The following is a 16429-nucleotide window of genomic DNA, read 5'->3' as shown; positions in this document are numbered from 1 at the left end:
CTAGTACATATTTTTAGGATCGTAGGACATTTTTAGGATTTTGAGATGTTTCTAAGACTTTATGACATATCTACTATTTTAGGACATTTTTTGGAGTTTAGGACATTTCTGGGATTATAGGAGATGTTTAGGATTGCAGCACATTAGGGGCTTTGGTAATACCTCTGTTGGGGTGTGTGGGGGATCCTCCAATGGACCTAATTTATTTATAGGATTTCAGGGTCTTTCTTGGATTTTGGGACATTCTTGGATTTTAGGGCATTTTTGATTTTGGGACATTTCTAGAATTTTGCTGACCTCTTTGGCATGTGCAGGGGATCCTCCACTGGCACCTTTTTTTATAAACAAGCTCCATTTTGATGCTGTTTTATGCACTCTGGCACCTTATGTATACTAAAAGCACAAAAACAACTGCCTGTGTGCATCACTCTATTTTTATTGTGAAACTGAAAATGGTTGGGGGGGCCCCCAGCACGCTATCAGGTGCCAGATTTGACCTGCTGGTCATAGGTGAGAATAATTGGGTTACCAGAGTGTCCCATGGAATATCAATAAAAGGAAGCATTTTATACTTTTAACAATAATCAGAGGAATGCATATTCATGCACACAATATGAACTGTGTCTCAGAATTCACCCAATGAAATGTTGATCAGTTGTGTAATAGAAACAGTGTTAACGGCATCACATTAGTGGGGGAGGCATAACAATAGGACACCTTTTTAATAAATGTTCAGTGTGGATCTGATATGTGTTTAACCTCAGCAGAGACAGAGGCAGAGGAGACAGCAGAGGGCCGAGGAGATGAAGGTTGTCCGTGTGATGAAAGCCGCGGTATCATCACCTCACTCTGACCAGCCACCAGTGTGAGATCAGGCAGCTCAAGCTGCTAATTATAGTAATTATGATTCATTACTGGCTGAGATTAATTTAATAAAGAGGAGGCTGAGCAGAGCTCGTTAACCTTCATTAGAATAATTATAGACACAAGACTCTCTCTTTCACACACACACACACACACACACACACACACACGTATACATGCTGGCTGGCTGCTGAGAGGGAGAGGCTTGGGAGCGTTCCCACAGTGTCTGCTGGCACACACTGTGGGAACCAGGACTGCCACTGTGTGTGTGTGTGAGTGTGTGTGTGTGTGTGTGTGTGTGTGTGTGTTACAGTGCTACTATCAAAGTGACGAGTAACTGTCCTCATAACAATAATAAAATTAGGCAAAAAGGACTGCTAACAGAGAACATTTTGCAGTTCTTCTCTCTAAGTTAATTATTAATAATAAGCCAGTAACCCCCTCCTGATACACACATGCACACAGACTCACACACAATGTTACATGAAGATATTTTACTGTAAATGTTTGTATAGCGTACCCTTCCTTTTGTGTTCATTTTTATTTTTTAATGTCTTTTTTTGTTTTGTTTTTTGCATTTTTATTATCATATTACACAATATTTATTTACCATTATTACCACATTATTGGCATCATTCTTCTTCTTCTTATTGCTGTTGTTGTTGTTGTTACATTATTATTATACATATTTTTGCTGTAGCCTCTAGTTTTTTGGTACAAGGGTCAAAAGTCAAAAGGCAAGTCATTATTTAATTGTGTCATTATTTAATTGTGCTATTTATGGGATGTGAAATAGTTAGACTGATGTTTCAACTTACACTACGACATCTTTTATGGCATAAATTATTACACATCTTTAATTTGACACTGTAACCTAGCATTTATCTACTGTCAGACAAATCCATGAAAGGCTGCCTGACTTCATCTGCAGATGAAAAAAGTATATATATATAATATTATCTCATACTCTTTTATACTCACTTGGCTGATTTCTTCTCTGTTCGCTGTTCCTGTAGCAGTGTGTGTTGGCGGTGCTTTATAGTTCTCTTCCACCATAGTTAAAATGCTAATATTTCCCAAGGTGAATAAGCTGCTGTGATATTTAATATGGTTAATATATTGACTGTTTTAAAATAAAGCCATAAAGCCTGCAGGCGGAAGCAGGAAGTAGATCAAAAGGCTCCCGTAATGGGTTTAGCTCTCTGATTGGCTAATCATGTCTCATTGTTTCAGTCATTATTTTGCTCAACTTTTAATTTCTTCCTCCTAAGGATCATTGAGCAAGGCAATTACATGGAGCTGACCTTGTGTATTAGGGCCGGGGAGGCGGACAGGAAAGATGTCCCATCACCCCCTTCTTTCTTTTTTTAATTTCTTCCACAACAATATAAAAAGTGTGGCGTCAGAGCCTCCATCACTATTCCCCTCTCCTCTGTGGCTGAAAATGAGAGTCAACGGAATATTAAGTCCCTAGCATTAGAATAAACACGTCGTGTGTTAAATCAAAATCCAATTCTGTGGTCTATTATTTTCTGGCATAGTAATGACTGCCAAGGATTAGGAATCAATATTTCACTGCAGCGGGGACATTACCGGCTTTATTCAGGCCGTAATTGAGTTTTGAGGAGAGGCCCTACCCTGGAATCTGCATTAAAGATAAGGGCTCCTTTCATGTGGATGCACAAGTAAAGCTGAGCGAGGCGACGCATTACACATCAGCTACACATCAATTACAGCGCACGCCAGTTAACCTTGCAACACACCAGCTACTGTAACTCTGCTGCACACTAGTTAACACTAATTCTAGCTATCAGGACTTGGAATTGAATATTGTCAACATACCTGCACACCTGTGCTCTAATGTTTCACCTGCTAGCATGCTAACATGTAAACAAATGAACATGTTATGCTCAGTGAACCTACACCAGTGATACTAAATTTACAGCCTGAAGGCCAAATCTGGCCGTCTGGTGTCCCCCCAACCATTTTCTAATTCACAATAAAAAAAAAGTGATTCACACTGGGAATTGTTTTTTACTTTTAGTATACATAAGGTGCCAGAGTGCATGAAACAACATCAAAATAAGCTTTTATTTTTTTTAAAAATCCTTGACATGACATAAAATCCTAAAAATATCCTAAAGACCTAAAAAATGTCCTAAAATCCTAAAAACACCTGAAATCTGAGAACCTTTCTAAAATCCAAACATCCTAAGATCCTATAAATGTCCTAAAATCCTACACACATCCAAGATCCTGGAAAATTCTTAAAAACCTTGAAACATCCTAAAATCCTAGACACATCCTGAAAGCCTAGAAAATCCTTTCCTAAAATCCTAGGAAAATCCAAAGATCCTACAGATCAAGAAATCCTGGAAATGTTCTAAAATCCTAAAAACGTCCAAAGATCGTATCACATAAAGTCCTTGAAATGTGCTAAAATTCTGGAATTTTCTTAAAATCCTCAAAACATCCTAAAATCCTAAAAATGTCTTAAAATCCAAGAAAAGTCCTAAATTCTTTTAAACATGCTAAAATCCTAAAAACGTACTAAAATCTTACAAACATCCTAAATTCCTGGACACCCTAAACTCCTACTAACACCCTGAAGTCCTAGAAATGTCCTAAAATCCTGTAAACATCCTACAATCCTAGAAATGTCCAAAAGTCCTGGAAACATGCGTAAATTGAAGATATGTCCTAACATCCTAGAAACATTCTCAGAAGCGTTCTTAAATCCATCATGTTCTAAAATTCTAGAAACGTCTTAAAATCCTAGAAACGTCCTACTCCTAGAAACTTCCTAAAATCTCAGAAATGTCCAAAAATCCTAGAAACACCCTACACTCCACAAATCCAAGAAGTGCCCTCAAATCTTAGAAACGTCCCAAAATCCTAGACACATGTAAGGTGCTGTTGCAACTGGCCCCTGGCTTCTTGACATTTTTAAAAAGTGGCCCGAATTTTTTAAAAAAGTTGAGTATCCCCTGGCCTATACACTGAGAAGAGCCGGCGCGCGCTTCCTGCTCTGTCTCTCCTCGTGCTCGACAAGCGAACTGGCCCGGACCGCAACACTCCGCGCGCGCAGCCCCGAGATAATAGACTATTAGTGGAAGTGGGATTCATTTGTAGCCAATTACAACCCGTAGAGTTGAATAGGAATGCATAAATAAGGAGGGAGACGGACACACACACACACACACAAACACACACACACGCACGCACAAACACACACATACACAGACATATGTGAGTATATGATAGCGGTTCCTCGAGGGGGCCAGCTAAAAGCCAAAAAAGGCGTTCAGAGCTGCACGAGCTGAAGGAGCGAGAGAGAAAGAGCGAGAGAGAGAGAGAGAAGATAGGGAGGAGAGAGGAGGCTTCACTTAACTAATGGGGAGAGAGGGAGAAAGAGAGAGAGAGGGCGCGAGCTAGTTTTAACTATTAGAGAGATAGATCAGCGTCCGTCCCGCCTTCAACTCCTGTCAGGCTTCCAGCGCGCGCACCCACCGGTGACCAGACAGAGCGCGCGAGGCTGGAGGTCGGGACGCCGAGCGCTGTTTATGTGTGTGTGCCAACACAGGATAACGGCGGCGGACAAGACAGACAGACATTAGATCACCGGAGACGTTGTGTTGGCGCGGTGGAAGCGGAGAATGAAGGGGACAGAGCCGGAGAGGAGGAGAGAACAAGTTTAGACGGGACCCCGCTGAAGCCCCGGGAAACTTTAACGGGCTGAAAACATCAGCTCACATCGGATGTTGACAGGACTCATGAACCGGCCTGCGGTGTCAAGTTTTTACAGGAACACCAAACTGTCCCTTTAAACCGGTTTGCTCAGAATCTTTTTCATTTTTTAAGCGCTCCTGCTTTTTAACCCGGATTCTTGATAGGCTATATGGGACAGGGAGAGTGAAGTTGCCAATGAACCGGGACAGAGCGGTACCGGGGCCCGGAGCGGACGGGGTCCAGACCGTGATAAGCCGGGACAGAGCCGTAGCAGGGCCCGTGGCGGACGCGGTGCAGCCGGTGATGAGTCGGGACAGAGCGGTACCGGTGCCCGGCGGCGGGGACGGGGTCCAGACCGTAGTGGGCCCGGACAGCGGGGACATGCTGCTGGACGGAGGGGCTCCAGGAGAGAAGCGGCTCTTTTCCAACGCGGTGGCCGGAGGCAGAGACGCTCAGGCCGGGGAGAACCACTCGGAACCTCCGCCGACGAACCCGGTGTTAGCCCCGCCACAGCAGGTACATGCATGGGAGCAAACTTTGTGGATTTTTTTTCTAAGGAAATGTGCAGTAAAACATTGAAAAAACAAAGAGTGAAATGCAAAATAAATCTGGATGCGACACAACAGAAATAGTGTGCAAAATTGTAGATTGCATGAAAATACAAGGCAATTTTGTCATTAAAAGTTGCAGAAAAGTAGAATTGCATCATAGCGCGTAAATTAACTCCCGAAAGTTAAACATGACATTAAACATTAAAAAAGACAAAAAAGAGGTGATGTTCATTTGTTTGTTTTTGTTCAGTTTTTTAAGGTACTTAAGTCTCGTGATGTAAAACGTCCCGTGGGCCAGTGTTGTCATGTTGTGGCTGTCCGATTGAAGCAGGCAGATGAGGCCTTAATTAAGATATAGCAGTAAAATTAACAGCCAATTTGCTGCGGTAATGTGATGGCAAACAATAAAAATAAATTATACAGATAGGCTACCAGGAAAATGCGTGTCCATAAAAGCTCACGTGGAAATGGACTTCTTTCTGCAAAACTAGCATTGCGCTGGAAATCGATAGAAAAAAAAATTAACATGCGAATTTAACAATTTCAGAAACATGTAATTTAATGTGAATTGCGTCATAAAGAAACAATGCAAAATGAATAATTATAAGATTAACGAAAATATTTTTCCAAGATTCCCAAGATTAATAAAAACATTTTAAAAAATGGTTCTGTAAATTATCAAAAGAAAAACTCTTATATTTACATCTTTGGATTAAATATCATTATCATAGTTTACAACCCATCAGGTGTATCACAAACTCTTCCGCATTTTAAATAAAGGATTATTTCTAATCACACAATAGCATGATCAGAAAGTGTGATCTTCTTATCGTCAGATGTTAATAGGCCCCTGGGTCTTCTACCCTCCCTCGGATTATTTAAAGAGGGAATTATGATATTATTAATGTGGGATTATTCATGTCGACATGCTCCAGACTGGCCTCATTAATAAATGAATGATCCTAATCAGGATGTAGTGCACACCGAGCCACTGCACCATCTTTTATCTGCTTCATACAGTTAGCCACCTTTTTTTGGCACGACATAAATCTTAAGGATATAAATTCAGTCTACATATCTATATCATATAGTAAACATGGTGTGCACGCGCGGGGTCAAGCTGGTGTAAATTATAGGAAGATTTGGGATTTTATGGAAATCATAAATGAATGTTTACCTGAAATAAAACGCGCGTGTTTGTTTTAAATTCATGTTGAAGTAATAAAATAAGGTTTTAATTCTTTTTTTGTCAGTACTTTTCCTTCAACGCCAGACCTAAATAAAAATGGCATCGATTCTTCTGCTTTCTGATTGATCGCTACATATTGGATATGGGAAATTGATTGGTTCATGTTGTAGCTGTTTGCTTTATGAATACAGTTTTATTGGCTGTGATGTGTGCTGTTGACAGTGGTGTTTGTCTGCCTTCAGGTCATAGTTTGCCTCAGTGCTTTAACACTATTTACAGATGCGGACACTTATACTGTACTGCCTGTATTTCACAGAATATATGGTATTTATTACTACATGTATTATTCATTTCATCTTTTAGATTATTATTATTATTATCATTGTATTTACACTTATATTAAATATATTACTATTAATTTAAAAGATTGTGGCGGGCGTTATAAATTAATATCAACATATTTTAGCCTATAAACGAATATGTAACTCGATTAAAATTGAGAATCCGGAAAAAAATATATGTATTTGTTTTATCTATTTATTTTTAATTCAACTCAGCAATTATCACATTCTCTGGGCCGAAGAGGAAATAAAGGAAACTCAAACAAAAATTGAGCCACTCACTCAAATAAAATGGATTCAGTTAAAATACATAAATATTGTGAATGAAGGGGCCTGATTCCAGTGCGTTATTTGCAGGGCCCTACCGGGCACCGGACCACTTCTTTCTCCGTACTGGATATCCTGGATCCCAACAAGTTCACGAGCAGCCGGCGACTCCAGCAGCAGCAGCACGCGAGCCACCGAGGTGAGCGCGAGCTGAGCGCGTACGGAGCGGAGAACCGGAGAGGAGGCACGGGGGAGCGCGAGCCCAGCCTGGAGCCCAGCAAAGGCTGCTACGGAGCGGAAGAATACCAGAGCAGTAAGTCCGAGTTTACACGGAATTGACCTTTTAAACCTGAGGCTCTTTAATGTCCCCTTTAATGTTAGTTTGCTTTTTAGTATGTTTATTTTCCCGCCAGTCAGCCCCTCAGTGTTTTTTTCTCTCCCTCAAAATGTCTGTAAACGGATATTCAATGTAGTAGGCCTAACTGCTTTTATTTAGGCTTCTAAAATAACTTTCGTTTTGGTAAAAAAAAAAAAAATCCCAATGTAAGTTTTGTCTGTGTTGGATGATTTTGAGTCAATATTTAAGTTTAATTTAATTATTCTTCAAGGGCGACAACAAAGTTCGGGGAAATAACGGGTTCTTTTGCTTTTTTCTATTCAATTTTGTGTGTGTGTTTTAATTATTTTATTATTTTTTTTATTTATTTTTGTAGGCTATTTTGTTTTTCTAAATAATTATTTAGAATTGATAACTTATTAGATATTCCTTCAAATGTAATTTTCTGCGTGATATCCACGGGATATTCCGTTTTGCATTTTTTTGTGGATGCGTCTATTTACTGCGATGTACCACACAAAAAGACCCAGTTTAACACCAAATCGTCTCTCTGGATTGCAGATCATAACCACAAATAAAAGAGCAGCAGATCCGTCTTTGTGTGTGTGTTTCTGACAGGAAGTGTAAAATGTTCATTATTAGCAGTTAGCTCTCTGAAAAACACACGTCGCTTTTAACTGAAGCTCAGTTAAAAGAGGAAAAAAAGGCTTGAGGTAACTGGCCAATACGTGCGTGTGCGTGCGTGAGTCTGTGCGTGCGTGTGTGTGATCGGTATTATTGATCGGTAAATATCTGTTTCAAACAGCAGTTTGTATTGTGTGTGTGAGCTTCCATTCAGACCCATTAGCTCCAATCAGCTCCGTTTCCTGTGTTTGATATTATGCGCTTGATCAGTGGAGCTGTTAGATTATAGTCCGCATGAGTTTGGCTGTTTTGTTTTCTTTCATTTACTCTTCGTGTCTTTCATTTCTTTTTAGTGCTTAAATACTGAGACTTAATTTCACTACTTGTCTGACCTTTGCTCATTGCATAGCGCCTGAGTACAAATATTAATAAACAACAAATTTAACTTTTGAATGTAAAACTAATTTTAGACATGCTTGTACCGAATTAAGCAAAACGCTACAGAGCAGAGAATAAGTAAGATTCATCAAAAAGAATAATGCACAGAAGTTGTCCTTAAGATTTAAAATTATAGGCCTACATGTTTTCATCTCCAAACAATTAGTAGGAATAATTCTCTAATAGCCTTCACACTGTTGGATTTGACCTTTAAAAGAGCACTTTGAGAATGACATAACATCTCATAAATAACTCTATTAAACCCTGTTGAGGATCAAAGGCTAAATAATTTTGTGAAATATTTCATGTTGAATATTAAGGTCCTCATTGTAAACATATTTACATTTAAATGAAATTGATGATTTTTGTTTGTGTTTTGCAGGTATATGCTGTCAACTATTGAAAAAAAAATCATCACCATTAATTACTCATTAATATATTAATGACACCATGTTTGGGCCCAATACATTTTTTGCCCATAGCCCATCACATGCTAATATGTAGTACGGACTGAACATTAAAATATAATATATGACATTTTAATTTGGAACACAAAACAGCAAAATAACATTTCTAATTTAATGTCAGCCTGAACTTTCATAATAACATTTTTACAATAAATGAAATAATAATTAATATTTGTGGGCAGCAAAAGAAGAGGAGGAAAAAAAGAATAATGGTCTGTAAATTAACAAAAACTGTAATTTTGTTTAGCTAAAGATTAACAGAGTATGTTTTTAAAAATTTGCAATACTTTTTTTTTAAATTCCAGTCTAAACCAGTGTGACTGAACTTTATAGATATTTATTTTTATTTTTATTTTATTCTAATTGTAAAGTACACAATGGTTATTCAGCGCGACTAGGTGTATTTATTTGGAGATGGTAACGGAATTATTAAAAGTCAGAGATTGAATTAGGAATGCTTCTGTTAAACCTGTTGTTGTACAGCAATTGCAAAATATCATATTTTAAGAATTGTTTTTTTGACTTTTTTTCAATTTTGTAATAAACACTTGAACAGATTTTCGGGCCACAGACCCTTAGTGACCCTGAAACTGCTATGCCCCAATTAGTTTACTGTAATTGATTTCACATTTATAGTCACTGAAATGTGTTGCTAATATAGCAAAGCATAAACTGAAATGATACGGGCATTAATGTGTCTCCTGCATTTTTACTCATCATGTTGAACATCAGAATATCACAGCAGACACAGCGCAGCAGGGGAGGGAATATTCCAGCAGACCTGATGGTGAACACAGAGAAGTGTTCACTATGAAAACAGAGAGGGCCACATTTCATTTTCATCCTGCTTTTCTTTAGTGTTTTCATCCAGCCTGGTTCCGTTCCAAATGTTTAGCTGATAATGATATTTACACCAAGAACTTTGACTAAGTGTGTGAATAGTTCCTCTTTGGAAAGTTTTAATGATTTGCGTTTAAATGATCCAATTAGGCATTAAAGGAACAGGCCTCAGGGATTTTTATTGACTGTTTTCGATGTTTCCACGCTGCCAACTTCATTCAAACCATTTTATTTCATCAGACTATTTTTTTTAAAAAATACTGTTTGTTGTCTTGTTAACTTCAATCAAAGTTTTTTGTGATAGTTGCCTTATTGTACATTAAATTGCACGTAAGGACAAAGGTGGACTTTGTCATGACTCGATCAAAGCAGGTAACACTCATACCTGGGGTCCTCCGGAAACCTCAAATTCCCTAAAGGTCCCTGGATTACCCCGTTTGATTTATTAAAAGTGTATTTAGTGTTAAACACCTCCAAAACACAAAAACTAAAATGAAAAAGGCTATGTCTTATAGAGGCACCCTGTTTCAAAAATTAGATTGAATGAATTTATTATTTCAGTGAAATTATGTTTATGCAATGCATATCTCTAGCATTTGGGTTTAGTTAAATCACCATAAGTGACACACCAACAGCACAGTGTTCCATTTAAAGGCAGCAGGACGTAATGTGCAGGAAAAGGGGGCCTAATGGGTTAATCATGCCCCAGGTTTGGGAGATAATTCATGCTAATTCATTATAAGCACTTTAATATGTTTGTATGACACAGATGTGGTTTTAGTTGGTTTAGTAGTTTTCTTAAGGCTAACATAGTGGCCATGAGAGGAACTGCAATCAAACACACACACACGCGTGCGCACAAACACACACACACACACACACACACACACAGATTATTATTCTTGCTTCACGCAGTTAAACACACACCAGGTCATTTTTTATAAAAATAACCTTTTGTCTCTCACTACGCCCTGGCAGTAGTGCATGAGACAGATCATTTGTGAAAAACTCAGATTCCTTTGACTCCTCCCAGTGCTGCTGATGGCATTTGCTAGAATCCACAACGCCTGAACAAAATCAACCAATCAGCACTACTTAAAACCAGGAAGTGTCTGTAACACAGTGAATGCTTGCCCTTTTTACCAAAAACAGGCAAAAACAAACTGTTGTTGAAAGTCTCTTCCACAGAAGAAGACAGGTCTTGTGTTTATTTTCTTTGTCATTTATAATGTTGTTGGCTAAGGAGGGATGGGCAGCTGTTTTTTTTATTGCTGATGGTTATTTCTCAGTTTTTGTGTTTTACAAAGCTTTTCCTGAAGCCGCCTGCTGGAGATGTTGTGCTGGACTGAGAGAGAGAACACCCTCCTGGCTTTGATTGTTTGTTTTCATTCAGGGGAAGTAGATTTGTGTATACGCCATTAGCAGCACTAGGAGGAGCCGGAGGAACCAGATAATTTCACTGACGATCTGTGTGCCACTGTCAGGATCTGTCTAATGTACTGTCAGCAGTGGTGGCACTTGCATAGGTGATATAGGTGGGCGCCAGGTGGGGCTTTAACTTGGGTGCCATCCTGAGGGGAGCGCCAAAATTGCATCCAGAAAAAAATTCAAGCGAGTCATAACTGTCTGAACAATGCACAATGCAGGAGTCAAGTGGACATCAGAGGACCATTCTCCCCCCGCCTATCAGCCACAAAGCCGGTTTAGAATAGAAGAGTCCTGTAAAACTTCAGTTAATTGCCCAAGCTATTATTTGCTTAAATCACTGACCTCAACAGGCTTATATCTGGGACAGGTGTCTGTATGAGACAGGCTTTTATTTCCTTTCACACTAAACTGTTGTTTAGCAAAAATGGGAAATACAATTAAATCATTTATTTAACCCTATGAAACATGGCTAAATTGGCTTTATTTTATTTATTCATTAAAAAAAAAAGCCATTGAGCAACAAAAGAAGAAAATTTGCCCAAAAAAGCAAAGACGGAAATGACAGTAAAAATATTTAAAAAATTAAAATTTGTAATAAATCTGTGAAATATTTTTTAAATATATAGTTGTGATAATCATGAATATAGTTCACTAGACATTTTTCCTCAGCTTTTTAAAAAAATAGTCGTCCATATCTACTAATCTCTTTTTTAGCGTCTTTATTGTTGACTATGCAGGTAATTCCGTCTTCTTAGGTGTTCATGGTGTCAGTAAAATGAACTGAATGATTGAACTGTGACAATCTTACCACACTAACCATGTCTGTGGCATGTCGATACAGACAAAAGTTCAAAACATATTTACTTATTTGTATGCAGGATCTAAGCAGCTAACCAATGTTAGCTCCAGCGGGGAGCCAACAATCCAGTTTTATACACCCAAAGTACTTCTATAAAAATGAAATGCATGGTAACCGGGCCTCTAATTGAGACAGGCCTTTATTTGTCAAAATGTGTAACCACACCAGGCTGGTGAAAGGGACTGGGCCTTTAACTGGGACTTGGCTTTTATTTGAAGTTTTACAGTACACCTACTTCCTCCTCTGTAAGCCACACAACTAACCAGAGGACCCACCTCATCAACTACCTCCACCACTGAGAGGAGTGTATGTGGAGAGAAAAACAAAAAGAAATCCATGTTGAAATCAGAAGAAGAAGATGTTGTTAATGTTACCTCTAAGCAGCTGGTGTGTTCCAAAACAAGCGCTGGATGAGGCCTAAAAATAAAATCTCCGATTTATTTTCACATCAGATTTGATTTTCGATTGTTATTGATTTTTTCCCCTCTTAAAAACAAACTGCAAATGACAAATGAATTACTCAAAACAAATTACATTTAGATTTTGGCCCAAAAAAAATGAACAAACTGAAAAATGTAGAGGGCTTCAAGTCAGTATTGCAGTTGAAACAGTAGAGTATTGAAAATTCTGAAATAGTACAACTATTGTTCAACATTAGGTCTATGTAAACAAATAATGTTATTGGTGATAGGTCTGTTGTAGTGGAGTCAAATGACATCACCTCCAGCTCTATGTGATCGTTCCACGTGTACAGTTGTACAGGTGACACAGAGCGGCTGGTAGCACATAGCTGGGTTGGATAGTTTTCAGCCTGTGGATAAACCTGCAGGCTTTTCCTCTGTATACACAGGCGCTGTATCTTTGGCAATATGCAGCGCGACTGCATCAGTCGCAGCTTTGCAGCGGGTCGCTCTCCTGTCATACGAGACACAGCGGGAAAATGCTTCCACTAATGTCGGATGCTGGCTGTTTGTGGGCTGACGCAGTCTTCTGCATCTCACAGTGAGACACATTTCTCCCACTCGGCTGCTGCCTCTCTTTGAGATATTAAAATAAATTGGTCATGCTGCTGCCTTTAGCTGCAACAGCCTTGACACAAACTTTACAGTGGTTTGTTTGAGATCTGACATCGCAAAACCGAACCGGTTTCAAACAACTGACAAGACTTTTTTGGGAACGCACGCTTCATTTTCATTTATGCTTGCTGTCATGTCGTCGTGTGTGTGTGTGTGCATTTCTAGGAGGTAAGCACTAAGAACTAGCAAAGCTCAATGAGAGCAGTGGGAGTAATTTAAGAGAAAATCTAGCATTTCATTTTTAAAATTGTGCTAAACCACAAATTGACATTAATCAGTAAAATCGATTTATTGCACAGACCTGGCTCAAACTATCACTGACTGTCAGGATCTGCTCCATGTACTACTGTCAGGATGTGGTGACAGTTTAAGCAAACATGACAAAAAGTTATCTTTTATGAAAGTTACCTACTGTAGCTTCAAATTGTGATTGTGTAATGGATGTTAGTTTGACATTTTCTTTGCTGTGTGTGTATTTTGTGTGGAATATACCCGGGCACTACTACTGTACTTGGGCACATTTATTGATGACACCCTGATTTTTAATGATAATCCTGAGAGCATCTTTGAGCCAGTCAGCATCTGTTTTTAATCTGGAAGCCGAGGAGGTTTAGTGTCAGCCAACACAAACTTGAAATGGCATCCAGAGGCCTGAGTGAAAGCATTGTATCATTAAACAGAACAGCAGGGTACGACAACTTGCGTGCAAAGAGCAAAATCAAGCTCCCCAAGATATCAGGGAAGGTGATTGGCAAATCACATAAACAGCTCAGCAATATATCTGACAGCGCTGTTCACAGGAAAGCCAAACCCCTCACATCCATTACACTCAGAGGCTGAGCTGCACCCGCCTGGCCGTCGATGTAGGGTCCCAAAAAACATTTGTAGGAAGTCCTTTATTCTATTTGCCATTCAGGCAATGAACACAGAATAATTTCTATTCGGGAAAGCTAAATTTTTAAATTTATACGCCGTAAAACTTCACTTAACAGCCTGGGATGTTATTTGCTTAAATCAATTACCTCAACAGGCATTTATATGGGACAGGTTTTTATTTCCTTTCACACAAAACTGTTACTCAGCAAAGATGGGAATCAAATTATTTATTTAACCCTTTGAAACCTGGCTTGGATTTATTTATCCATTCATTCATTCATTCATTCATTCATTCATTCATTTTAAAATTATTGGAAGAAGGTAATGAGCAACAAATGAAAAATGTACCAAAGTACAAGAAAATTACCTGAAAATTTCCCCCAAAAAACCTACAAAAAAAGGAGCAAGAAATTACATATAAAAATGAAAACAATCCAAATGATTCTGTAAAATGATTTAAAATATATAACTATTATAATTATGAATATAGTTCACTGGGCAATTTTCCTTAGCTTCTTTTACAATTGTCATTTTACATCTACTTATCTTTTTCTTTTTTTTCTCTTGTTTACTCTGCCAGTTATACGTCTTCTTTTGTGCTCACAGTTTCAGTGAAATTAACTGAACGACTGAATTGTGAGAATCTTACCAAGCTATCATTGTGAGCAGTATGTTCATATAGACAAAAGTTTAAACAGATACATGTTTATATGTGTAATTTAAGCAGATAATTAATATTAACTCCAGCATGTAGCCAACAATCTGGTTTTATATATCCAAAGAACTTCTATAAAAATGATCTGCATGGTGAGTGTCTCTGAATGAGACAAGCCTTTATTTGTTCAAATGTGTAGCTAGATAAAAGGGACTAGGCTTTTATTTAAAGTTTTGCTGTAGTCAATTGCTCCTACCTGCCTGTTTGCACCATTCTATTTTGTATAATGTTGTATTGTTCTATGTGTTTGTATCTTCGCTGTCTTCACTGTGTCTGAGCAAAGACAAAGACAAATTTCCATTGAGGTGGACAATAAAGTCTCTCTGTCTGTCTCTTTCTACTTCCAGAGGAAGGTTTTGTATACAGAAGTCAGGATGAGGATGACTACCACAGATCTGGGACCCCAGATTCAGAGGCTCCAGACGGACCGTACAGCAGTGAGGAGAGCAGCTCGGCTCTGCCCAGCAATGGAGACAGAGACCTGGGTCAGCACAGCCACCAGGACACCAGCAGAGACACCAAGAGCCCCGGAGGAGGGTCCCCAGACCAGATCACCGCCGTCCAGACCAACGGGGGCCAAGGCCCGCAAGGAAAACCCAAGAGGAAGCGCTCCGGCTCGGACTCCAAGTCGGGGAAGCCCCGTAGAGCCCGGACTGCCTTCACCTACGAGCAGCTGGTGGCACTGGAGAACAAGTTCAAGTCCACACGCTACCTGTCAGTGTGTGAGCGCCTCAATCTGGCCCTGTCGCTCTCCCTCACTGAGACCCAGGTCAAGATCTGGTTCCAAAACCGTCGGACCAAGTGGAAGAAACAGAACCCCGGAGCCGACACCTCCGCCCCCACCGGCGCAGGAGGTGCGGGAGGTGCGGGAGCAGGGGGGGGAGGAGGAGGTCTGGGGAGCCTCAGCCCTCTCAGCCCGTCCCCTCCCATCAGCGGGCACCTGGCCATGCACGCTGGCTACGCCGGCCACCATCACCCCCCAACTGGCAGCCTGGTCCAGCTGCCGTTCCTCACCGCCAGCCACGTCCTGTCTCCCTTCATGCTGGGGACGCAGAGCTACGCTGCCCCCGCCTTCTACAGCACACACCTGTAGACACACACACACACAAACACACACACAGCAGACAGAACGATCCTCAGACACACTCTGAGCCCAGGGAGACTGAAAAGTTCCAGCAGACAGACTGTCCGTGTTCAGCTCTGCTCTCCTTTTTACTACCAACATTTGAAGGCTTTAATTTCAACGGATTATTTTGATAGAATGTGAATATCTACCAGAAACTGTACATAAATCTATGTTCTAGCTCCCTATTCCGAATGCTGTTTTAAACTACGTAATAGACAAATAGTTGATTTCTTTGTTAAAAAAAAAAGTCTGTATGAATATTGAATGTTTATTTATGACTTAAGGAATGGCTTGATCTATTGTCAGTACCGTGTAACTCCAGCTGTGATTGTTTTCTTTTCTGTTATTTATTGAATTTGATGACAGTTTCCATAAAACCCTTGGATGTACTGAATCCGCTCAACATGATATCAACTTTGATATTAAAAAAAAAAGACAATTAAACTCTGAAAAAGTACTCCAGTGAGCTCTTTCTCGTGGAACAGGACAGCAGGAAGGTCCTGGCTTCAAACTTTCCACGTTCACCCACATCTGTGTTGGTTTCTTCACAGCCTCTCACTGAGTGCACCAACCATTTGTAACCCTTTACAGGTCCAGCTCAGATTAACAAGACATGGGCCCTATTTATGATCTATAAAAGCACAAGGTCTTAAGAGCACGGTGCAAATGCACTTAGAGCGAGTACAACTCAATTTTTGCTAT

The 16429-nt window shown here is 39.6% G+C and overlaps 1 protein-coding gene across 1 annotated transcript; it reads left to right on the top strand.

The window, feature by feature from the left end:
- The first annotated feature begins 4628 nt into the window (after positions 1 to 4628).
- nkx1-2b (NK1 homeobox 2b) lies at positions 4629 to 15984 on the top strand. Its single transcript, XM_042492789.2, has 3 exons — positions 4629 to 5109; positions 7032 to 7254; positions 14949 to 15984. The coding sequence occupies exons 1-3, from the start codon at positions 4789 to 4791 to the stop codon at positions 15692 to 15694; spliced, it is 1290 nt and encodes a 429-aa protein (XP_042348723.1). The 5' UTR covers positions 4629 to 4788; the 3' UTR covers positions 15695 to 15984.
- Positions 15985 to 16429: the final 445 nt, after the last annotated feature.

This window comes from Plectropomus leopardus, chromosome 8 (assembly GCF_026936395.1).
Source record: "Plectropomus leopardus strain MGB_pleo_1.0 chromosome 8, ASM2693639v1, whole genome shotgun sequence".
Classification (NCBI taxonomy): domain Eukaryota; kingdom Metazoa; phylum Chordata; class Actinopteri; order Perciformes; family Serranidae; genus Plectropomus; species Plectropomus leopardus.
This window is presented reverse-complemented; position numbering and strand designations above follow the sequence as displayed.